At 40.2% G+C, this 17,707-nt stretch overlaps 1 protein-coding gene across 1 annotated transcript; it reads right to left on the bottom strand.

Moving 5' to 3' along the window:
- Positions 1 to 1,289: 1,289 nt before the first annotated feature.
- LOC113065412 (E3 ubiquitin-protein ligase TRIM39-like) lies at positions 1,290 to 6,295 on the bottom strand. Its single transcript, XM_026236627.1, has 4 exons — positions 6,018 to 6,295; positions 5,638 to 5,871; positions 5,313 to 5,451; positions 1,290 to 1,829 (listed from the first exon to the last, which is right to left on the bottom strand). Exons 1-4 carry the CDS (start codon positions 6,075 to 6,077, stop codon positions 1,297 to 1,299), a joined length of 966 nt encoding a protein of 321 aa, XP_026092412.1. The 5' UTR covers positions 6,078 to 6,295; the 3' UTR covers positions 1,290 to 1,296.
- Between the last annotated feature and the right edge of the window lie 11,412 nt (positions 6,296 to 17,707).

Here is a 17,707-nt window from a genome sequence, read left to right as displayed (position 1 = left end):
CTTGTATGCTTCCTGGTCTCTGACGTCACCCACCTATGATGCCTCGCCCTTCTTTTGGACTGATTATACATGTTATTCAGAGACGTCACGCTGGACGCGTTCCCCAAATGTTCTCGACGCAGCTTGAGTTTCTGAAGAGGAACAGCCACTACATGCACTGTAAAAACAATTCTGTAGTTTTTACAAAATAATTTTGGCAGCTGTGGTTGCCAGAATAATTATGTAAAAAATACAGAAAAGCTGTTAGTATTAAACTATATTTTTCAAACAAGAAAATTTGAAGGTAAACTAGTAAATTCAACAATGCACACCGCTATTATACTCTGTTTTGTACATTTAAGATACTGACAACCACCATAATAATGTGGGTGGTAAAAGAGAAAGCCACGAAGAATCGAATCTCATTACAAGTAGCTTCGCTGCAAGCAGAAGTTTATACAGTTTTAATATACAGAAGGTATACAGAGTCATTTATGCAAACACAAAACACCATGATGGTGACACACATCACATGATACTGAAATAATTCAATAAACTCTCATTAAACAACAAAAGATGTAACATAAAGCCCAAATCTACATAACTGATAACAAAAACTATTAAAAACATGATTTAAACAAAATACTTTCAAATGTGGAGCATCATGCAGGGAATTCTGGGAATATCGGTGTACAGTTTTTGACTGTGAATTATAAATTGATTTTATACATTAATTATACATTGATACACTGTCTTTTTGTATTTCTTACATAATAATTATATTTTTCACATTCTATATTCCTACTGTATCCTTGCTTATATAGATACATACATAGTCTTATTATACATAGTTTATACTCCTATTTTCATAGTCTACATTCCTACTACAGCAGCATAGCTTTTATTATTATGCTTCTTACATTGTATGTTTGTATAGTTTGTATTGTGTACAGTTTGTGTATGTGTGTGTATAGTTTTACACTGTCTTGAATTCATTGTGGACAGGAAAGTAAGAATTTCATTGCTGAGGGAAACTTGTTTTCCTCATTGAGTATAAGACAATAAACGCTTTGAATCTTGAATTTGTTCTTTTTTACTTCTAAACTTCTAAAATTTACATGAAATGTCTGGTTAGATCTTCTACAGTTTTCCCCTGTATATAGTATAGGAAATTACTGTTAACCTATTAACAGTTATTTTTTTCTGTAGCGTTTTTTTTTTTTTTACAAAATTGTACAGTTAAAATTACACTTATTTTTTACAGTGTAGTTAATTTTTTCCAAATTTCATGCTTCATATTTCAGGGAAATTAATTCATTAACATGTGATGATCAGAGGGTTTGAGTTTTTACCTCCTTCATTATGGCGTGGGTTAAAATATGGATAGAGTTTGTCAGTGAAAGTCTGACCAGTGAAAGAGTAGATATGAGATCTGGACTCCACATCATAAAAAGAGACCAGACCCTCCTCATAATCCACAAACACTCCCACCTTCTCAGGTTTCACTTTCAGAGAGAAAGATACAGGTGGATCATCACAAGCTGCATATTGATTCTCATTCCTCAGAATCACAGTCCAGAATCCATTCTCAGGAGTCAGTGTAATATCTCCCTTCCTGTTAACAGATTCTCTGACCACTCCTAAACCCCACTCAGTCTTTTCCTTCACCTGCACCTCATAGTAAAATCTCCCAGAATTGAATCCTTGCTTTGCCAGAACACACAAAACATCATCAAATCTCTTTGGGTTTTCTGGGACGTCCTGTTTAATGTCTCCATGACTGACTTGTTTTCCATCATCAGACACGATGAGATATGGATTCGCTGTATCGGGATCCAGAGTCACATCCACTAGATGAGAGAATAAACATTGTCAATCAACTTCACAACAAAAATTATAAAATTATAAAAAAGTATTATTATAACAGGTAAACAAGTATTAAAGAAGATAACAGTTCAGGTGTTGGAGAAACTGGTGTCAGTCACACTGTACCTGCAAACTTCTGTAGACACTTAATCCCTGTGGAAACATATTGATGAATTATTTTACATTTAGCTAACTCTTTTATTCAAGGTCGCACGCCTCTGGAGCAGCTAGGGGTTAAGTGTCTTGCTCAGGAACACATCAGTGTCTCACTGTGGATTCAAACCCGGGTCTCTCACACCAAAGGCATGTGCCTTATCCACTGCACCAACACCACCCCCATTATTTATCAATGGCATGTAAATGTTGCTCGCCCATCAAAAATGGTATTGAATGTCTTTAATTCAATTTAATTAAATTTTAATTCATTCTTTTCAGACACCAGTTTCTTGTCACATTTAAATTGGTTGTCAGAGTTACTATATACTTTTTGTATTTATCTATTTTGTGTTTTGTCGTTGCTTGAAATTGATTTAAAGTGTCAGTTATTTCATTATTTCAGTCAACCCCATAAAACCCTTTGTCACCCCAAACTACATACAGTATTGTTCAAAATAATAGCAGTACAATGTGACTAACCAGAATAATCAAGGTTTTTCGTATATTTTTTTATTGCTACGTGGCAAACAAGTTACCAGTAGGTTCAGTAGATTCTCAGAAAACAAATGAGACCCAGCATTCATGATATGCACGCTCTTAAGGCTGTGCAATTGGGCAATTAGTTGAATTAGTTGAAAGGGATGTGTTCAAAAAAATAGCAGTGTGGCATTCAATCACTGAGGTCTTCAATTTTGTGAAGAAACAGGTGTAAATCAGGTGGCCCCTATTTAAGGATGAAGCCAACACTTGTTGAACATGCATTTGAAAGCTGAGGAAAATGGGTCGTTCAAGACATTGATCAGAAGAACAGCGTACTTTGATTAAAAAGTTGATTAGAGAGGGGAAAACCTATAAAGAGGTGCAAAAAATGATAGGCTGTTCAGCTAAAATGATCTCCAATGCCTTAAAATGGAGAGCAAAACCAGAGAGACGTGGAAGAAAACGGAAGACAACCATCAAAATGGATAGAAGAATAACCAGAATGGCAAAGGCTCAGCCAATGATCACCTCCAGGATGATCAAAGACAGTCTGGAGTTACCTGTAAGTACTGTGACAGTTAGAAGACGTCTGTGTGAAGCTAATCTATTTTCAAGAATCCCCCGCAAAGTACACAGTACACAGTGAAGACAGTGAAGCATGGAGGTGCAAGCATCATGATATGGGCATGTTTCTCCTACTATGGTGTTGGGCCTATTTATCGCATACCAGGGATCATGGATCAGTTTGCATATGTTAAAATACTTGAAGAGGTCATGTTGCCCTATGCTGAAGAGGACATGCCCTTGAAATGGTTGTTTCAACAAGACAATGACCCAAAACACACTAGTAAACGGGCAAAGTCTTGGTTCCAAACCAACAAAATTAATGTTATGGAGTGGCCAGCCCAATCTCCAGACCTTAATCCAATTGAGAACTTGTGGGGTGATATCAAAAATGCTGTTTCTGAAGCAAAACCAAGAAATGTGAATGAATTGTGGAATGTTGTTAAAGAATCATGGAGTGGAATAACAGCTGAGAGGTGCCACAAGTTGGTTGACTCCATGCCACACAGATGTCAAGCAGTTTTAAAAAACTGTGGTCATACAACTAAATATTAGTTTAGTGATTCACAGGATTGCTAAATCCCAGAAAAAAAAAAATGTTTGTACAAAATAGTTTTGAGTTTGTACAGTCAAAGGTAGACACTGCTATTTTTTTGAACACACCCCTTTCAACTAATTGCCCAATTGCACAGCCTTAAGAGCGTGCATATCATGAATGCTGGGTCTTGTTTGTTTTCTGACAATCTACTGAACCTACTGGTAACTTGTTTGCCACGTAGCAATAAAAAATATACTAAAAACCTTGATTATTCTGGTTAGTCACATTGTACTGCTATTATTTTGAACAATACTGTATAAAAGCACGCTGCGAACCAATTAACAAATTTTACTATACCAATATTTTTTAATTGGCTGTTAAAGTTAATATGGGAATATTACATGACGCAGAAAACGCACACCTTTTGGACAAATCTCGCAACATGATTTATCAAAATTGACTTTGAACTTAATTTTTTTTTCATGCAATAAAGCTATCTAATGGCATTGATGAGTGCTCCAAATGCAAACTTTGCACACAACAATCGGGCAACAATGATTTTTTCACTCTGATCCAATGGCATACAGGCATCGTCAGATTGACAGTACTCTCTAGCGTCTAGCCTAATGATGTTGGGGGATCCAGTAGCCACATTTCCACTATCGAGCTTAAACCGGGCGTGCTAGTGCGTGTCAGGGCCAGTCGCGTTTCCACTGTCACTTCCAGGGCTTGATCGTGCCTCGCCGGGGCTTCCTCGGGACCAGCGGCCAGGGTTTTTTGGACTGATGAAAACCTTGGGCCAAAGCTGGCCAGCTGGGGCTAGAGGAGGGGTTATGAACAAGGGCGGAGTTTCTCAGCGTCTAGAGAGCGTCAGCGCGGATCATTTCAGAAAGATAACAGCTTTAACACCAGCATTAAAGACTTTAAAATAAGTTGAGCTCAAAACTCACTCTTAGTTAGCAGCAAGTGTTTGAAATAACTTGATCCGATGTGGATTATAATCACTAAACAAGGCAGAAATATTTATAAGCGATGTAAGACTATGCAGGCTAAACATTAACGTTACTTTAGTAAACATGGTAAATGCAACCAGGAGAGATCAGATGTCAGCTTCTTATTCTCTATCACAATTGTATATTTATTTAACATATTTTATCTGTCACAAGTCTCGTTGTGAGAGTTTAGCTCCATGTAGCATATCATCAAAATTGTTCACCTTCAGCTGGTGGCACCCTAGGCGACCGTCTAGCTCACCTATGCCGAGAAATGGCACTGATAAAGGCTATATAGTTAATATGTAACTTTTTGACACCTTTTGTATTGCTCCATGTCTCTGTCGCCTAGAGGGTCCTTACCCTGAAAAACTATGAAGACTTCTGGTTTAAATTAGATCTATGAGATAATCATCACAATCAGACAATCATCACAGAGATATTAAGGCTTTTTAATTAAAGCTTTAATAAGAGCCTTAATTATTAATATTAATTATTAAGTTTAAATGTGTTATTTGAGCTGTAAAGTTTCAAATTTATCCTTATGAGGTGAAAAATGCTTTTAAGACTTTAATTTTAGGCAGATTTCTGTTTACACTGGCACATTAATACATCATGTTCATGACATGTTGCTTTCTTGTATTCACAGGTAATACTGATTTAACTGATTATGACATTAGGTAAAGTTTGGATATATCTTCACATAGAAAAATCTATTTATGGTGATATTAACATACCAGACTGACTGAGTTTTTCATCTAGAGTTTTCTTGAGCTGTATCAAAGCTCTGTTCATATGAAACACGTCCTTATCATAGTCAATCTTGATCTTAGTCCAGTTCTTGATGTGTGGACAACTGCACAGGGATGAGAACTTCTAGAGAAGGAGAGAGAAAACAAGGAAATATCTTCATTTATTATGTTTAACTTTAAATAAGCATGAACTTTCTAACAGAGTTAACTAAGTTTTCTGATTTAAAGACAGCAGCTCATCAGGTTTGTCAACAGAGCATTCGATAAATAATATTCTCTATTTTCACTGAAGATACAGATGATGACAGACCTGCAGGAGCTGCAGATGATCATCAGTGTGTGTGATCTGCTCCAGCTCAGTGTTTCTCTTCTTCAGATCAGTGATTTCCTGCTGCAGCTCTTTAATGAGATCTTCAGCCTGTTTCTCTGCTGCTTTCTGCTGTTCCTCCATCATCTTCAGCAGCTCAGACTGACATCTCTCAATGGAGCGGATCAGATCAGTGAAGAGATCAACACTGGACGATTTCTCTTCCTCTGTGTTCCTCTAATGGATGAGAACAATTAACTCAATCTTCTATATGATAATCAATCTATTATGTTAATAAAATACATGAAAAGTGATTCACTCAGAAAGGGAAAATTCTCTCATGTACTGACCTTAGTTTTACTTTTTTTTTTTTCCCCACTCACCATTTTCAGTTCGACTGAGTACTGGATCACTTCAATCTTCTTCATTCTATTATGGATCATCTGCTGCACATCTATCTGTGTCTGAAACAGCTTTTTCTTCAGACATAGAAAAAGAAAGAGCTTCCATCATAGTCTGTTTTTGAATAAGGATTTTGATGTGCATTTCAAAATTGACAATTTTTACTGTAAGGTGCCATAGAATGTAAAAATCACTTTTATAAGGTGTTTGTACACAGTTGTGACTGTAGTGTGTGAAAACAACCAACATATAAGGCTAAAAATCCACCCACTCATTGTTTTATAATCCTAATAAATCATTAATAGTCTCTCCACATGAGCAGTTCCAGATTTCTCACCAGGCGTATTTCTCTTATGCTGCCTTCACGTGCTACCAGAATGATCGTGAATAGGAGGCCCCCCTGCCCTGAACCTTTTGTATGTCTCCCTTATCTAACATCATACAACATCACTTCCTGTTTGTTGCTGCCATGTATATTGAGTTTGAGCTCCGTTACGTTATTTTTTATCTTAAAAATCTATTTTATCCACCATAATTTTCGTTTCTATATTGTGTGAATATATCCTCTACCATATTCTACAAACACAAACAATGAGAACACCTTTGTTTCACTAGTTTTATTTTGATTTCCAGAGTCCGCTATTTAGCTCATAGCCCGTTAGCATCGCCAGCATGGTTGATGCAAATCCTGCTTGCATTGCTAATACTCTATCCACACACATTACAGATTCGCGACCTGGAGGGGAGGCAGGCCCATCTGAGAGAGAGGCGCCCTGGAAACCTCCCAGGCTAATGCTCACAAGTCCGGGGTAAGTATACAGCAAGCTGGTAACAGTCCCACCACGTCTACTCCGTGTGTTTATTTTAACAGGCCTGGTGCACCCAGGATGCGGACTTCCCAGACGTCCTTCAATCCGGCGCCGGGACACCATGGACCCTGGGTGCATCCACAGTGGAGGATGCGAGGCAGGTCCCGGGCAATGACTTCTTCCGCTCTGGTCTTCGAGATCTCCACCCGAAACTGCTTGGCTCCCCTCTGCGAGACGGAACGTGATGCTGTGATCGTCGGAGACTCCATCGTCCAACATATCCGTTCTAAGCTAGCCGAAGGTAAATTGCACACTCACTGTTTCCCTGGTGCTCATTTTCTCGATTTTTCTGTTCAGATAGGCCGGCGAGAGCCCCAGAGCAGTCGTGCTTTATGCCTGAGTTAACGACACCACACTATAGCAGATGGAGACACTGAAGAGGGACTTCTGCCCATCTATCGACGGAGGACATGAAAGGTGGTTATTGTCATGGTGTAAAGAACAGAAACTACTATTTGTTAATAATTGGAATCTTTTCTAGGAACGTCCTAGGCTTTTTCGCACTGATGGCCTGCACCTCAGCAGAGTCAGAGCGGAACTTCTATCGGACAACATCTCCAGGGACACTTCGCTCCATATGACTAATAAGCCAATTCTCAAATAACTACTATGAGGAAACCCGGCTAAACATTTCCTGTATTGTGCATGCTGCATATCACTGATATGAAACTATATGGCTCAGCGTTACCATCTGGGCAGAACTATTATTCCAGCCACCAAAGACAGATTCTCAAATAACCTGCCTGATTCCACGTATATGCTAAGCGCTCTTACAGGCCATTAGCAACGTCAAGGATGGATCTGCCTCCTCCAGGAGCAGTGCTTGCAGGTTCACCACCTGGTTTGGAAGAGAGTGGTGAAAACCTTGGGCACGTATCCAGGCCGGGGTCTCAGGACACTGTGAGAGTAAGCCGGCCCGAACACAAGGCACTCTTCACTTACCGAAAATGCTTGGAGGTCTCGACCCTTTTGATGGAAGTGAGTGTGATCTAAAGTGCTGTCTTGAGAGACAGGACCTCAAGCTCGACTGAATCCAGCGGCTCAAAGGGACCCCTCTGAAGTCCAGCCAAAACAATACAGAGATCCCAGGAGGGTATCAGGGCTGTCCTAGGAGGATTTAACCATCTGGCACCCCTCAGGAACCTAACGATCAAGTTCATGCCTCCCCAGGGATCGGCCGTCCCCTGTATGGTGATGGGCTGCAATGGCAGCCACATACACTTTCAAGGGAGAAACGGTGACAGCCTACACTCCAACCTTTCTTGAAGGAAAGAAAGCACGACTCTGACCGAGCATCTCCCAAAGCACCAGGTTCCTGTAATCCCACAACTCCTCTCGGGAACCAGGCCATGATGAGCCAGTCATTGAGATAGTTGAGGGTCCTGATGCCCACTCCCCAGAGTGGGTAAGGGCGCCCACTGCAACCTTCGTGAAGACAAAGGGGGACAGGGAGAGCCCAAGGGGGAGGACTTTGTACTGCTATGGCCTGACCCTCGAACACCAACCGCAGAAACAGTCTGTGGCAAGGGAGGATCACGACATGAAAGAACGCATCCTTCAGGTCGAACGCTGCAATCCAATCCTGGGTTTGGATTCATTTGATAAGACGTTACTGCATCAACACCTTTATTTATATAGTGCTTGTAAGAAAATACATTGTGGCAAAGCAACTGAACAACATTCATTAAGAAAACAGTGTGTCAGTAATGCAAAATGACAGTTTAAAGGCAGTTCAAGCCAATGATATCGCTGTAAATGAAGTGACCCTAACTAAGCAAGCCAGAGGCGACAGCGGCAAGGAACCAAAACTCCATCGGTTACAAAATGGAGAAAAAAAACCTTGGGAGAAACCAGGCTCAGTTGGGGGGCCAGTTCTCCTCTGACCAAACGAAACCAGCAGTTCAATTCCAGGCTGCAGCAAAGTCAGATTGTGCAGAAGAATCATCTGTTTTTTGTGGTCTTGTCCCAGTGGTCGTCTGAGACAGGGTCTTTACAGGGGATCTGTATCTGGGGCTTTAGTTTTCCTGGTCTCCCTTGTCTTTCAGGGATGTAGAGGTCCTTTCTAGGTGCTGATCCACCATCTGGTCTGGATATGTACTGGATCCGGGTGACTGCAGTGACCCTCTGATCTGCAAATACAGACTGGATCTGGTGGCTATGGTGACCTCGGAATAAGAGAGAAACAGACCAATATTAGCGTAGATGCCATTCTTTTAATGATGTAGCAAGTACATCAGGTGTTATGGGAAGTGTTCCCAGTTCTGGTTCACCTAATTAATGCAACCTAAAAATCCTTTAATGGATTTGGATATTAGAAACATATTAGTGTTTATGTGTAAGCCAGGTTAAAGAGATAGGTCTTTAATCTAGATTTAAACTGCAAGAGTGTGTCTGCCTCCCGAACAATGTTAGGTAGGTTATTCCAGAGTTTAGTGCCAAATAGGAAAGGGATCTGCCGCCCGCAGTTGATTTGATATTCTAGGTATTATCAAATTGCCTGAGTTTTGATAACGCAGTGGATGTGGAGGATTATAATGTAACAAGAGCTCATTCAAATACTGAGGTGCTATTCAGGGCTTTATAAGTAATAAGCAATATTTTAAAATCTATACGATGTTTGATAGGGAGCCAGTGCAGTGTGGACAGGACCGGGCTAATATGGTCATACTTTCTGGTTCTATTAAGAACTCTTGCTGCTGCATTTTGGACTAGCTGTAGTTTGTTTTAGTAAGCGTGCAGAACAACCACCCAATAAAGCATTACAATAATCTAACCTTGAGGTCATAAATGCATGGATTAATATTTCTGCATTTGACATTGCGAGTATAGGCCATAATTTAGATATATTTTTAGATGGAAAAATGCAGTTTTACAAATGCTAGAAATGTGGCTTTCTAAGGAAAGTTTGCTATCAAATAGCACACCTAGTTCCTGCCTCCCGAACAATGTTAGGTAGGTTATTCCAGAGTTTAGGTGCCAATAGGAAAGGGATCTGCCGCCCGCAGTTGATTTTGATATTCTAGGTATTATCAAATTGCCTGAGTTTTGATAACGCAGTGGATGTTGAGGATTATAATGTAACAAGAGCTCATTCAAATACTGAGGTGCTATTCAGGGCTTTATAAGTAATAAGCAATATTTTAAAATCTATACGATGTTTGATAGGGAGCCAGTGCAGTGTGGACAGGACCGGGCTAATATGGTCATACTTTCTGGTTCTATTAAGAACTCTTGCTGCTGCATTTTGGACTAGCTGTAGTTTGTTTAGTAAGCGTGCAGAACAACCACCCAATAAAGCATTACAATAATCTAACCTTGAGGTCATAAATGCATGGATTAATATTTCTGCATTTGACATTGCGAGTATAGGCCATAATTTAGATATATTTTTAGATGGAAAAATGCAGTTTTACAAATGCTAGAAATGTGGCTTTCTAAGGAAAGTTTGCTATCAAATAGCACACCTAGGTTCCTAACTGATGACAAAGAACTGACAGAGCAGCCATGAAGTCTAAGGCAGCGTTCTAGGTTATTACATGCAGAGTTTTTAGGTCCTATAATTAACACCTCTGTTTTTTCAGAATTTAGCAGTAAGAAATTACTCGTCATCCAGTCTTTTATATCGACTATGCATTCCATTAGTTTTTCAAATTGGTGTGTTTCACTGGGCCGCGTAGCTGGTGTCAGCAGGGCCCCGATGAAGGGTGGGCCCTGTTTGAAATGGTTTAATTTGTATGTTCATTCATTTTATTTATTTTTGCTATTTACACAATGTTTAAGTGTTTTTCAAGTTTGAAACCATTTTCTCAATCGAAAATGGTTTAGGGGTGAGCTGGACCGCAGACAGAAGGCTAAGCATCTCTGGGGAAACTCCATTTCAGGTGACTACCTCTTGAAGCTCATCACGAGAATGCCAAGAGTGTGCAAATCAGTAATCAAAGCAAAAGGTGTCTACTTTGAAGAACCAAGAATATGACATATTTTCATTGTTTCACACTTTTTTGTTATGTATATAATTCCATATATAATTCCACATGTGTTAATTCATAGTTTTGATGCCTTCAGTGTGAATCTACAATTGTCATAGTCATGAAAGTAAAGAAAACTCTTTGAATGAGAAGGTGTGTCCAAAATTTTTGGTCTGTACTGTATATATATATATATATATATATATATATATATATATATATATATATATATATATATATATATATATATATATATATATATAATATATCTGGTGTCTAAATAATTTTTGGTTTGACTGTGGATTAACTTTTACAGCAGCTAGTAGCTAAATTATTTGTGGTCACTTTAAGAGATGAGGGTATTTTGACATATTTTGTTTGTATTTGTCGGCACAAGAGCAAAAAAGAAGCAACTTCGGTGTTCATGCGTTTTGAGACGCTCTGTCTGTGTGAGCCCTGAACAACACAACATCGTGTGTGCTGAATTGGGCTCTTTAACATCTTTTGTTTGTTCAAACAAAATTTGAATTTGTTCGTTCAACTGCAGGAGGGACTTCGAGGAGAACTTCGCAGAAGAGAGCTCGGTTCAGTGTCGCTGTCAGTGATATGCGGCTCTCTCTCTCGTGCGCACCGAACACAGTGCGCGAGTAACCGGCTACTCTGTTCAGCTTTTCCTCATCTTGTATTTGGATGATTTAATGTTTAAATCGACAAGTGGTTAGGCTTAAAAACAATTGAAAAAGATAAGCTATCGTGACGATGTGCAGCAGTGGCCCATCAACTGTCGTGAGCATCTTAGGCTGGCCTTAGCAAGTAGGTTGAGATCGTTGGGCCACCTCTGCCGTGGTCCCCTATAATCGTCATCACCTTTCACCCCACCAGCGACGGCCCTGATAACAGTGAAAGCTAACACCATGTTTCCTGATGATATCTCCCAAGGGTAACATGTAAAGCGTGAAGAGTAGTGGCCCTAGTACTGAGCCTTGAGGTAGTCCATACTGCACTTGTGATCGATATGATACATCTTCATTCACTGCTACGAATTGATGGCCGTCATATAATTAACCATGCTAATGCACTTCCATTAATGCCAACAAAGTGTTCTAGTCTATGCAAAAGAATGTAGTGGTCATTAGTGTCGAACGCAGCACTAAGATCCAATAGCACTAATAGAGAGATACACAACCAGGATCAGATGATAAGAGCAGGTCTTTTGTAACTCTTAGAGCAGTCTCAGTACTATGATACAGTCTAAATCTAAATCTGCGACCTTGTATTGACTACCAAGAGCTGAACAACATTACGATAAAGAACACCTATCCTTTACCACTCCTGTCTTCAGCTTTTTAGAGGTTACAGGGAGCATCCGTATTCACAAAATTGGATTTACGTAATGCTTATCATTTCGTCGGCATCAGGAAGGGGGATGAATGCCGGTTGGGCTCTCCAACTTGCGGGTTTTCCAAGCACTCGTTAATGATGTGTTGAGAGATATGGTAGATTAGTTTATATATGTTTACCTGGATGACATACTGATTTTTTCTTCATCTCTCCAGGAACACATTCAACACGTCAGACGAGTGCTCCAGAGATGACTTGAGAATGGTCTTTTTGTCAAGGCGGAGGCATTGGCCATCTCCAGATTCCCGTAAGGCCCTACAGCGGTTTCTGGGGTTCGGCAATTTCTATCTGCATTTTATTCGTTAACTAGCCTCACCTCTGATGGCCTTGACCTCTCCCAGTACTCCGTTCAGGTGGTCGGACGCAGCTGAGACTGCGTTCACTAACCTCAAAAGCCGCTTCGTTTTGGCTCCCATCCTTGTGGCCCCTGACTCTTCACGGCAGTTTGTGGTGGAGGTCGACGCATCAAGACGGCCTTTAGAGGGGGTAACGCCTCCACCCGGTTGTCCACCGAACCGTTTATTTGTGCCGGAGGAGTTCAGGTCCAAGTCATTCAGTGGGGTCACTGCTCTAAAGTTGCTTGTCATCCAGGGATAGGTCGAACTTATGGGTTAGTTAACAACGATTCTGGTGGCCACTTATGGCCCGTGATGTCTGCGATTTTGTTTGGCTTGCTCAGTTTACGGCAGTGGGTAAGTAAATTAACTGACCTCCTGATGGGCTCCTTCAACCGCTGTATGTCCCTTAGAGACCTTGGTCCCACATCACACTAGATTTGTTACCGCCCTCCCGCCTTCTAATGGCATGACGGTCGTTTTGACCATAGTGGACCGGTTCTCGAAGGCGGCACATTTCATTCCCTTGCCCAAATTACCGACAGCCAAGGAGACAGTGGTCACTGTCCTAGAATCACGTCTTTCGGCTTCATGGCCTCCCGGTAGACATGGTTTCTGACATGGGATCTCATTTTATATCCAAATTTTGGAAAGCGTTTTTAAATTGCTAGGAGCGTCAGTTAGCTTGTCTTCGGGTTATCATCCCCAAAGTAACAGGCAGTCTGAGCGAGCCAAACAAGATTTAGATAGGACGTTGCAATGTTTGGTCTCCAAGAATCCTTCTTCCTGGAGCCAACAACTCTCTATGGTGGAGTACGCTCACAATTCATTACCAGTATCAGCCACGGGCCTTTCTCTGTTCCAGTGCAGTTTAGGTTACCAGCCACCAGTTTTTCCCAGTCTGGAACCTGAAGTCGCGGTCCCCTCCACTCACGCGTTTTTCCAGAGGTGCCACCGCACCTAGACCAGAGCCCGCAAGACTCTGCTCCGGATGAGGGAGCGCACTAAGACCAAGGCCGATCGCCACCGGTCAAAGCCTCCCATTTACGTCATGGGTCAAAAAGTGTAGCTTTCTACCAATAACATTCCTCTGCGATCCGTATCTAACAAGTTAGCTCCCAAATTTATTGGCCCGTTTACTATCACCAAGATCATTAGTCAGGAGACAGTCCGCCTCAAACTATCTCCAGCGTACAGGAGGATACACCCTGCCTTTCATGTGTCCAAAATTAAACCCGTGTTTTATGCAAGTATTAATCAGCCTACTCTGGTCTCCCCGCCGCCACGTCTCGTAGATGGGGAACCGACTTATTCAGTTAATCGCATTCTGGACTCGAGATGGAGGGGGCGAGGATTCCAGTACCTGTTGGACTGGGAAGGTTACGGTCTGGAGGAGAGGGTTGGGTACCTGCTAGGGACATATTGGATCATTCCATCATTGATGATTACAATCAGCAGGTAGGCCCTTCTGGGAACTTTTTTTAATTAGAGGCTTAATAACAGCCAGGTTATGGGGACATATCCTAATGACAATGAGGAATTAATAATAGTCAGAAGAGGTTCTATGACTTCTGGAAGCACCTCATTTAGGAAGTTAGATGGAATAGGGTCTAACATACATGTTTTTGGTTTAGATGATTTAACAAGTATATACAATACTTCCTCTAAAAACAATTCTTCCTCTATTACTAAAAGTAATTGGATCTAGCAGTTTTTAATGCTTTTCTGTAGGATAGGTTTAGCAATACAAAAAACCTCTAGTTTTGTTTTCCTCCACCTGCGCTCCATTTTCTGGGCTGCTCTCTTTAGAGTGCAGGTATGATCATTATACCATGGTGTCAGACTGTTTCCTTAACCTTCTTTAAGCGTAAAGGAGCAACTATATTTAAAATGCTAGAAAAGAGAGAGTCCATAGTTTTTTGTTACATCATCAAGTTGTTCTGAGGTTTTGGATGTGCTAAGGAATTCAGACACATCAGGAAGATTACTTACAAAGCTGTCTTTTGTGGTAGAAGTCATGGTTTTACCATACTTGTAACAAGAAGTAGAATTTTAAATTTTGGCTATATGAAGTTTGCACAAAACTAAATAATGATCTGAGATATCATCACTTGGCTGCATAATTTCAACACCATGAACATCAATTCCATGTGACAGTATTAAATCTAGAGTATGATTTCGACAATAAGTATGTTCTGAGATGTGTTATCTAACCCTATAGAGTTCAGAATGTCTATAAATGCTGATCCCAATGCATCTTTTTCATCATCAACATGGATAATAAAATAACCAACTATTAAAACTTTATCTGCAGCCAGAACTTACTCGGATGTAAAATCAGCAAACTCTTTAATAGTCTGCACGGTGCCCTGGTGACCTGTATACAGTAGCCAGTACAAACATCACGGGGATTTATCATTAACATTTGTTTCTATGGATAATATTATATGAAGCACCATTACTTCAAACAAGTTATACTTGAAGCCTGGCTTCTGAGAAATCCTGAAAACATTGTTATAAATTGAAGCAACACCTCCCCCTTTGCCTTTTGGACATGGCTCATGTTTATAACAGTAATTTTGGGGGGTGGGCTCATTTAAAATAATGTAATCATCAGGTTTTAGCCAGGTTTCTGTCAAACAGGGCACATCTAGATTATGATTAGTGATCATATTATTTACAAAAAGTCCTTTCGTTGAAAGGGATCTGATATTCAATAAGACAAGCTTTATCATTTGTTTATCGTATTGCATTTTTTTATTTGTTGCACATCAATTAAATTGTTACTCTTAAATTGATTTGAACGTTTTTTGTATTTTATAGTTTGGGGAACAGACATAGTCTTTACAGTGTGATATCTAGGTGAAAGAGTCTCTATGTGCTGAGAATTAACTGACCTCTGTGATGTAAGGCGGCTAGCAGATTGTCGGTTTAGCCATTCTGTCTGCTTCCTGACCTGGGCCCCAGCTAGTCTAGTACAAACTCTAAGACTATGTGCCATATTTCCAGAGAGAAGAGAGGCGCCACCCCAGGAGGGATGAAGACCATTTCTTTTCAACAGGTCAGGTCTGCCCCAAAAGCTTGTCCAATTGTCTATGAAACCTATGTTATTCTGCAGGCACCACTTAGACATCCAGCCATTGAGTGGTAACATTCTTACTCTCCTCAATTAAAATTTGGATGCGTGTCTCTAATTCTGAAATCTTCTCTGTCAGCCGAACTATTTACATGCATTTATCATATGTGAATCCCTCATCAGCGACAGAGATAGATAAACTGTACATGTAGCAAGAGGTGCAAATAACAATAGCAGGAGAAGCCATTACTAACCGTGCTTGATGAAATATTCTAACCACAGTTGTTGGATGAACTTGTGAAAAACTGGAGCGAAAAGAAATCAGTGATAAGTACAAATAAAAAGCTAATGACAAGCCAACGAGCCTTGGATGGGAGATGCTAAATATTCCTCCCAGTGGTGGTGTTTGGCAGACCACAAGTCTACCGCAATCGCACTCTCCTGCTGGGAGTGATAGGAAGCTTAGAATTTTTCATCTTACTGCCTCTTTACACATTGAATGTGTATTGATTGTGTTGTTTGGACTGTAGAACTACAGTATGCAGTTGTTACCTTTAATTTCACATGGTTACCGTTAATCTTTTAATTTAAGACCAGTTTTATGTAGTTTCAACACAATTCAAATACAAAAGCTAAATGCTGATGTCTGTATCATCTATGTTTGTATTGAATGTAGGCTACTTACTGTGCGGTTACTGTCATTTAAAGAGCCAGTAAGATGAAAATTCTAAGCTTCCTATCACTGTCTATAAGTCCTGTACAATAGGTTTAAATCCATCCAAGGTTAAAAAACATTGTCATTTTGTCAAAATATCATTTTAAAATTACCTCAATTCTCAGAAATCCCCAAACGGTAGGCGCGAAGCTGTTCAAAAGATTCAGTTTTCCTTAAACCCCACTTTTCGGTAGCATACTGTGTTCTGATTGGTCAACTGACATAGTCAGTTTTGATTGGTTGTTCCGCACACAACTTCATGGTAAACAATACGTTAGCATCTTTTTGGGGTGAATTATGTCTTATTCCTCTCATCGCAAAAGCAAACAGTAAAATAAAAACTTGAAGAACAGTCTCGCTGCTTTTTCTTCTGTGTGGGTGTATTCAAGCCGCGCGCTCAGTTTGAATCTGAATAGCGCGTTCAGCGCGGGGGCGTGGTCACAGTAGAAGGGAGACGTGAAAAACGGACATCGCGTTGTTTTCATATGGATTACTTTATCACAGAATATCTGTTAGCAGCACTTGTTTACACTTCATTTTAATGACGTGTTTGTAAATGAAGATCAGAGCAGACAAAGTCTGAAGACAGCACACATACTGATAAGACGCTCGGGAGAAAACAAAAACATAACTTCATAATCATACTTCGCGTTTGTGATTCGGAGATGCTTGTTGGTCTAAATAAAGTTGGTAATGAACCCTCTTTCATGGCCAAACGCTTTGAAAATCCCGCCTTGTACTCACCGAGATTAGAAAGCAGTCATCAGTGAAATGTTGTGAACACAACAAAAGTGATTTGTTGTACTGCTCTGGTATTGTGGTAAAAATGAATTTTAGCCATCGGTTCTTCTGATCTTCATTCTTTGGCAGTGAAAATAAAACAAACTTGCCTTTACAATTAAAAACACACTGTCTCCTCGACTTGATGCTATCACACCAACCAGAGCGTCTGTGTGGGGGGTGTGGGGCAGCTCAGAGTTCCGTTTCTCTCAAGACGGTAGGCGGAGATTATTATGCAAAGTGTTCCTAGTGACGTACATAGAGATGGGCAAAAGATTTGAAATCTATAACGACTCTTTTCAGCGATTCAGAATCGACTCCTTACTTTAGAAGCCAATAACTTTATAAATCATGTACTTTTTGGTTTAATTACTTTGCACATTGTTTACACTGATTACAGCTACATCATACACTGTAATACAGGTAATTTTTGATTTCCCATCTGTGTGGCTCTTTAATTCAGATGGTTACAAAGCCAGTTTGGCCTATTAAATACCAAATAAACATCTTGTTTATGCATATATTCC

This window comes from Carassius auratus, chromosome 48 (genome assembly GCF_003368295.1).
Source record: "Carassius auratus strain Wakin chromosome 48, ASM336829v1, whole genome shotgun sequence".
NCBI lineage: Eukaryota > Metazoa > Chordata > Actinopteri > Cypriniformes > Cyprinidae > Carassius > Carassius auratus.
The sequence above is the reverse complement of the archived record's forward strand: the minus strand, read 5'-3'. Positions and strand labels throughout refer to the sequence as shown.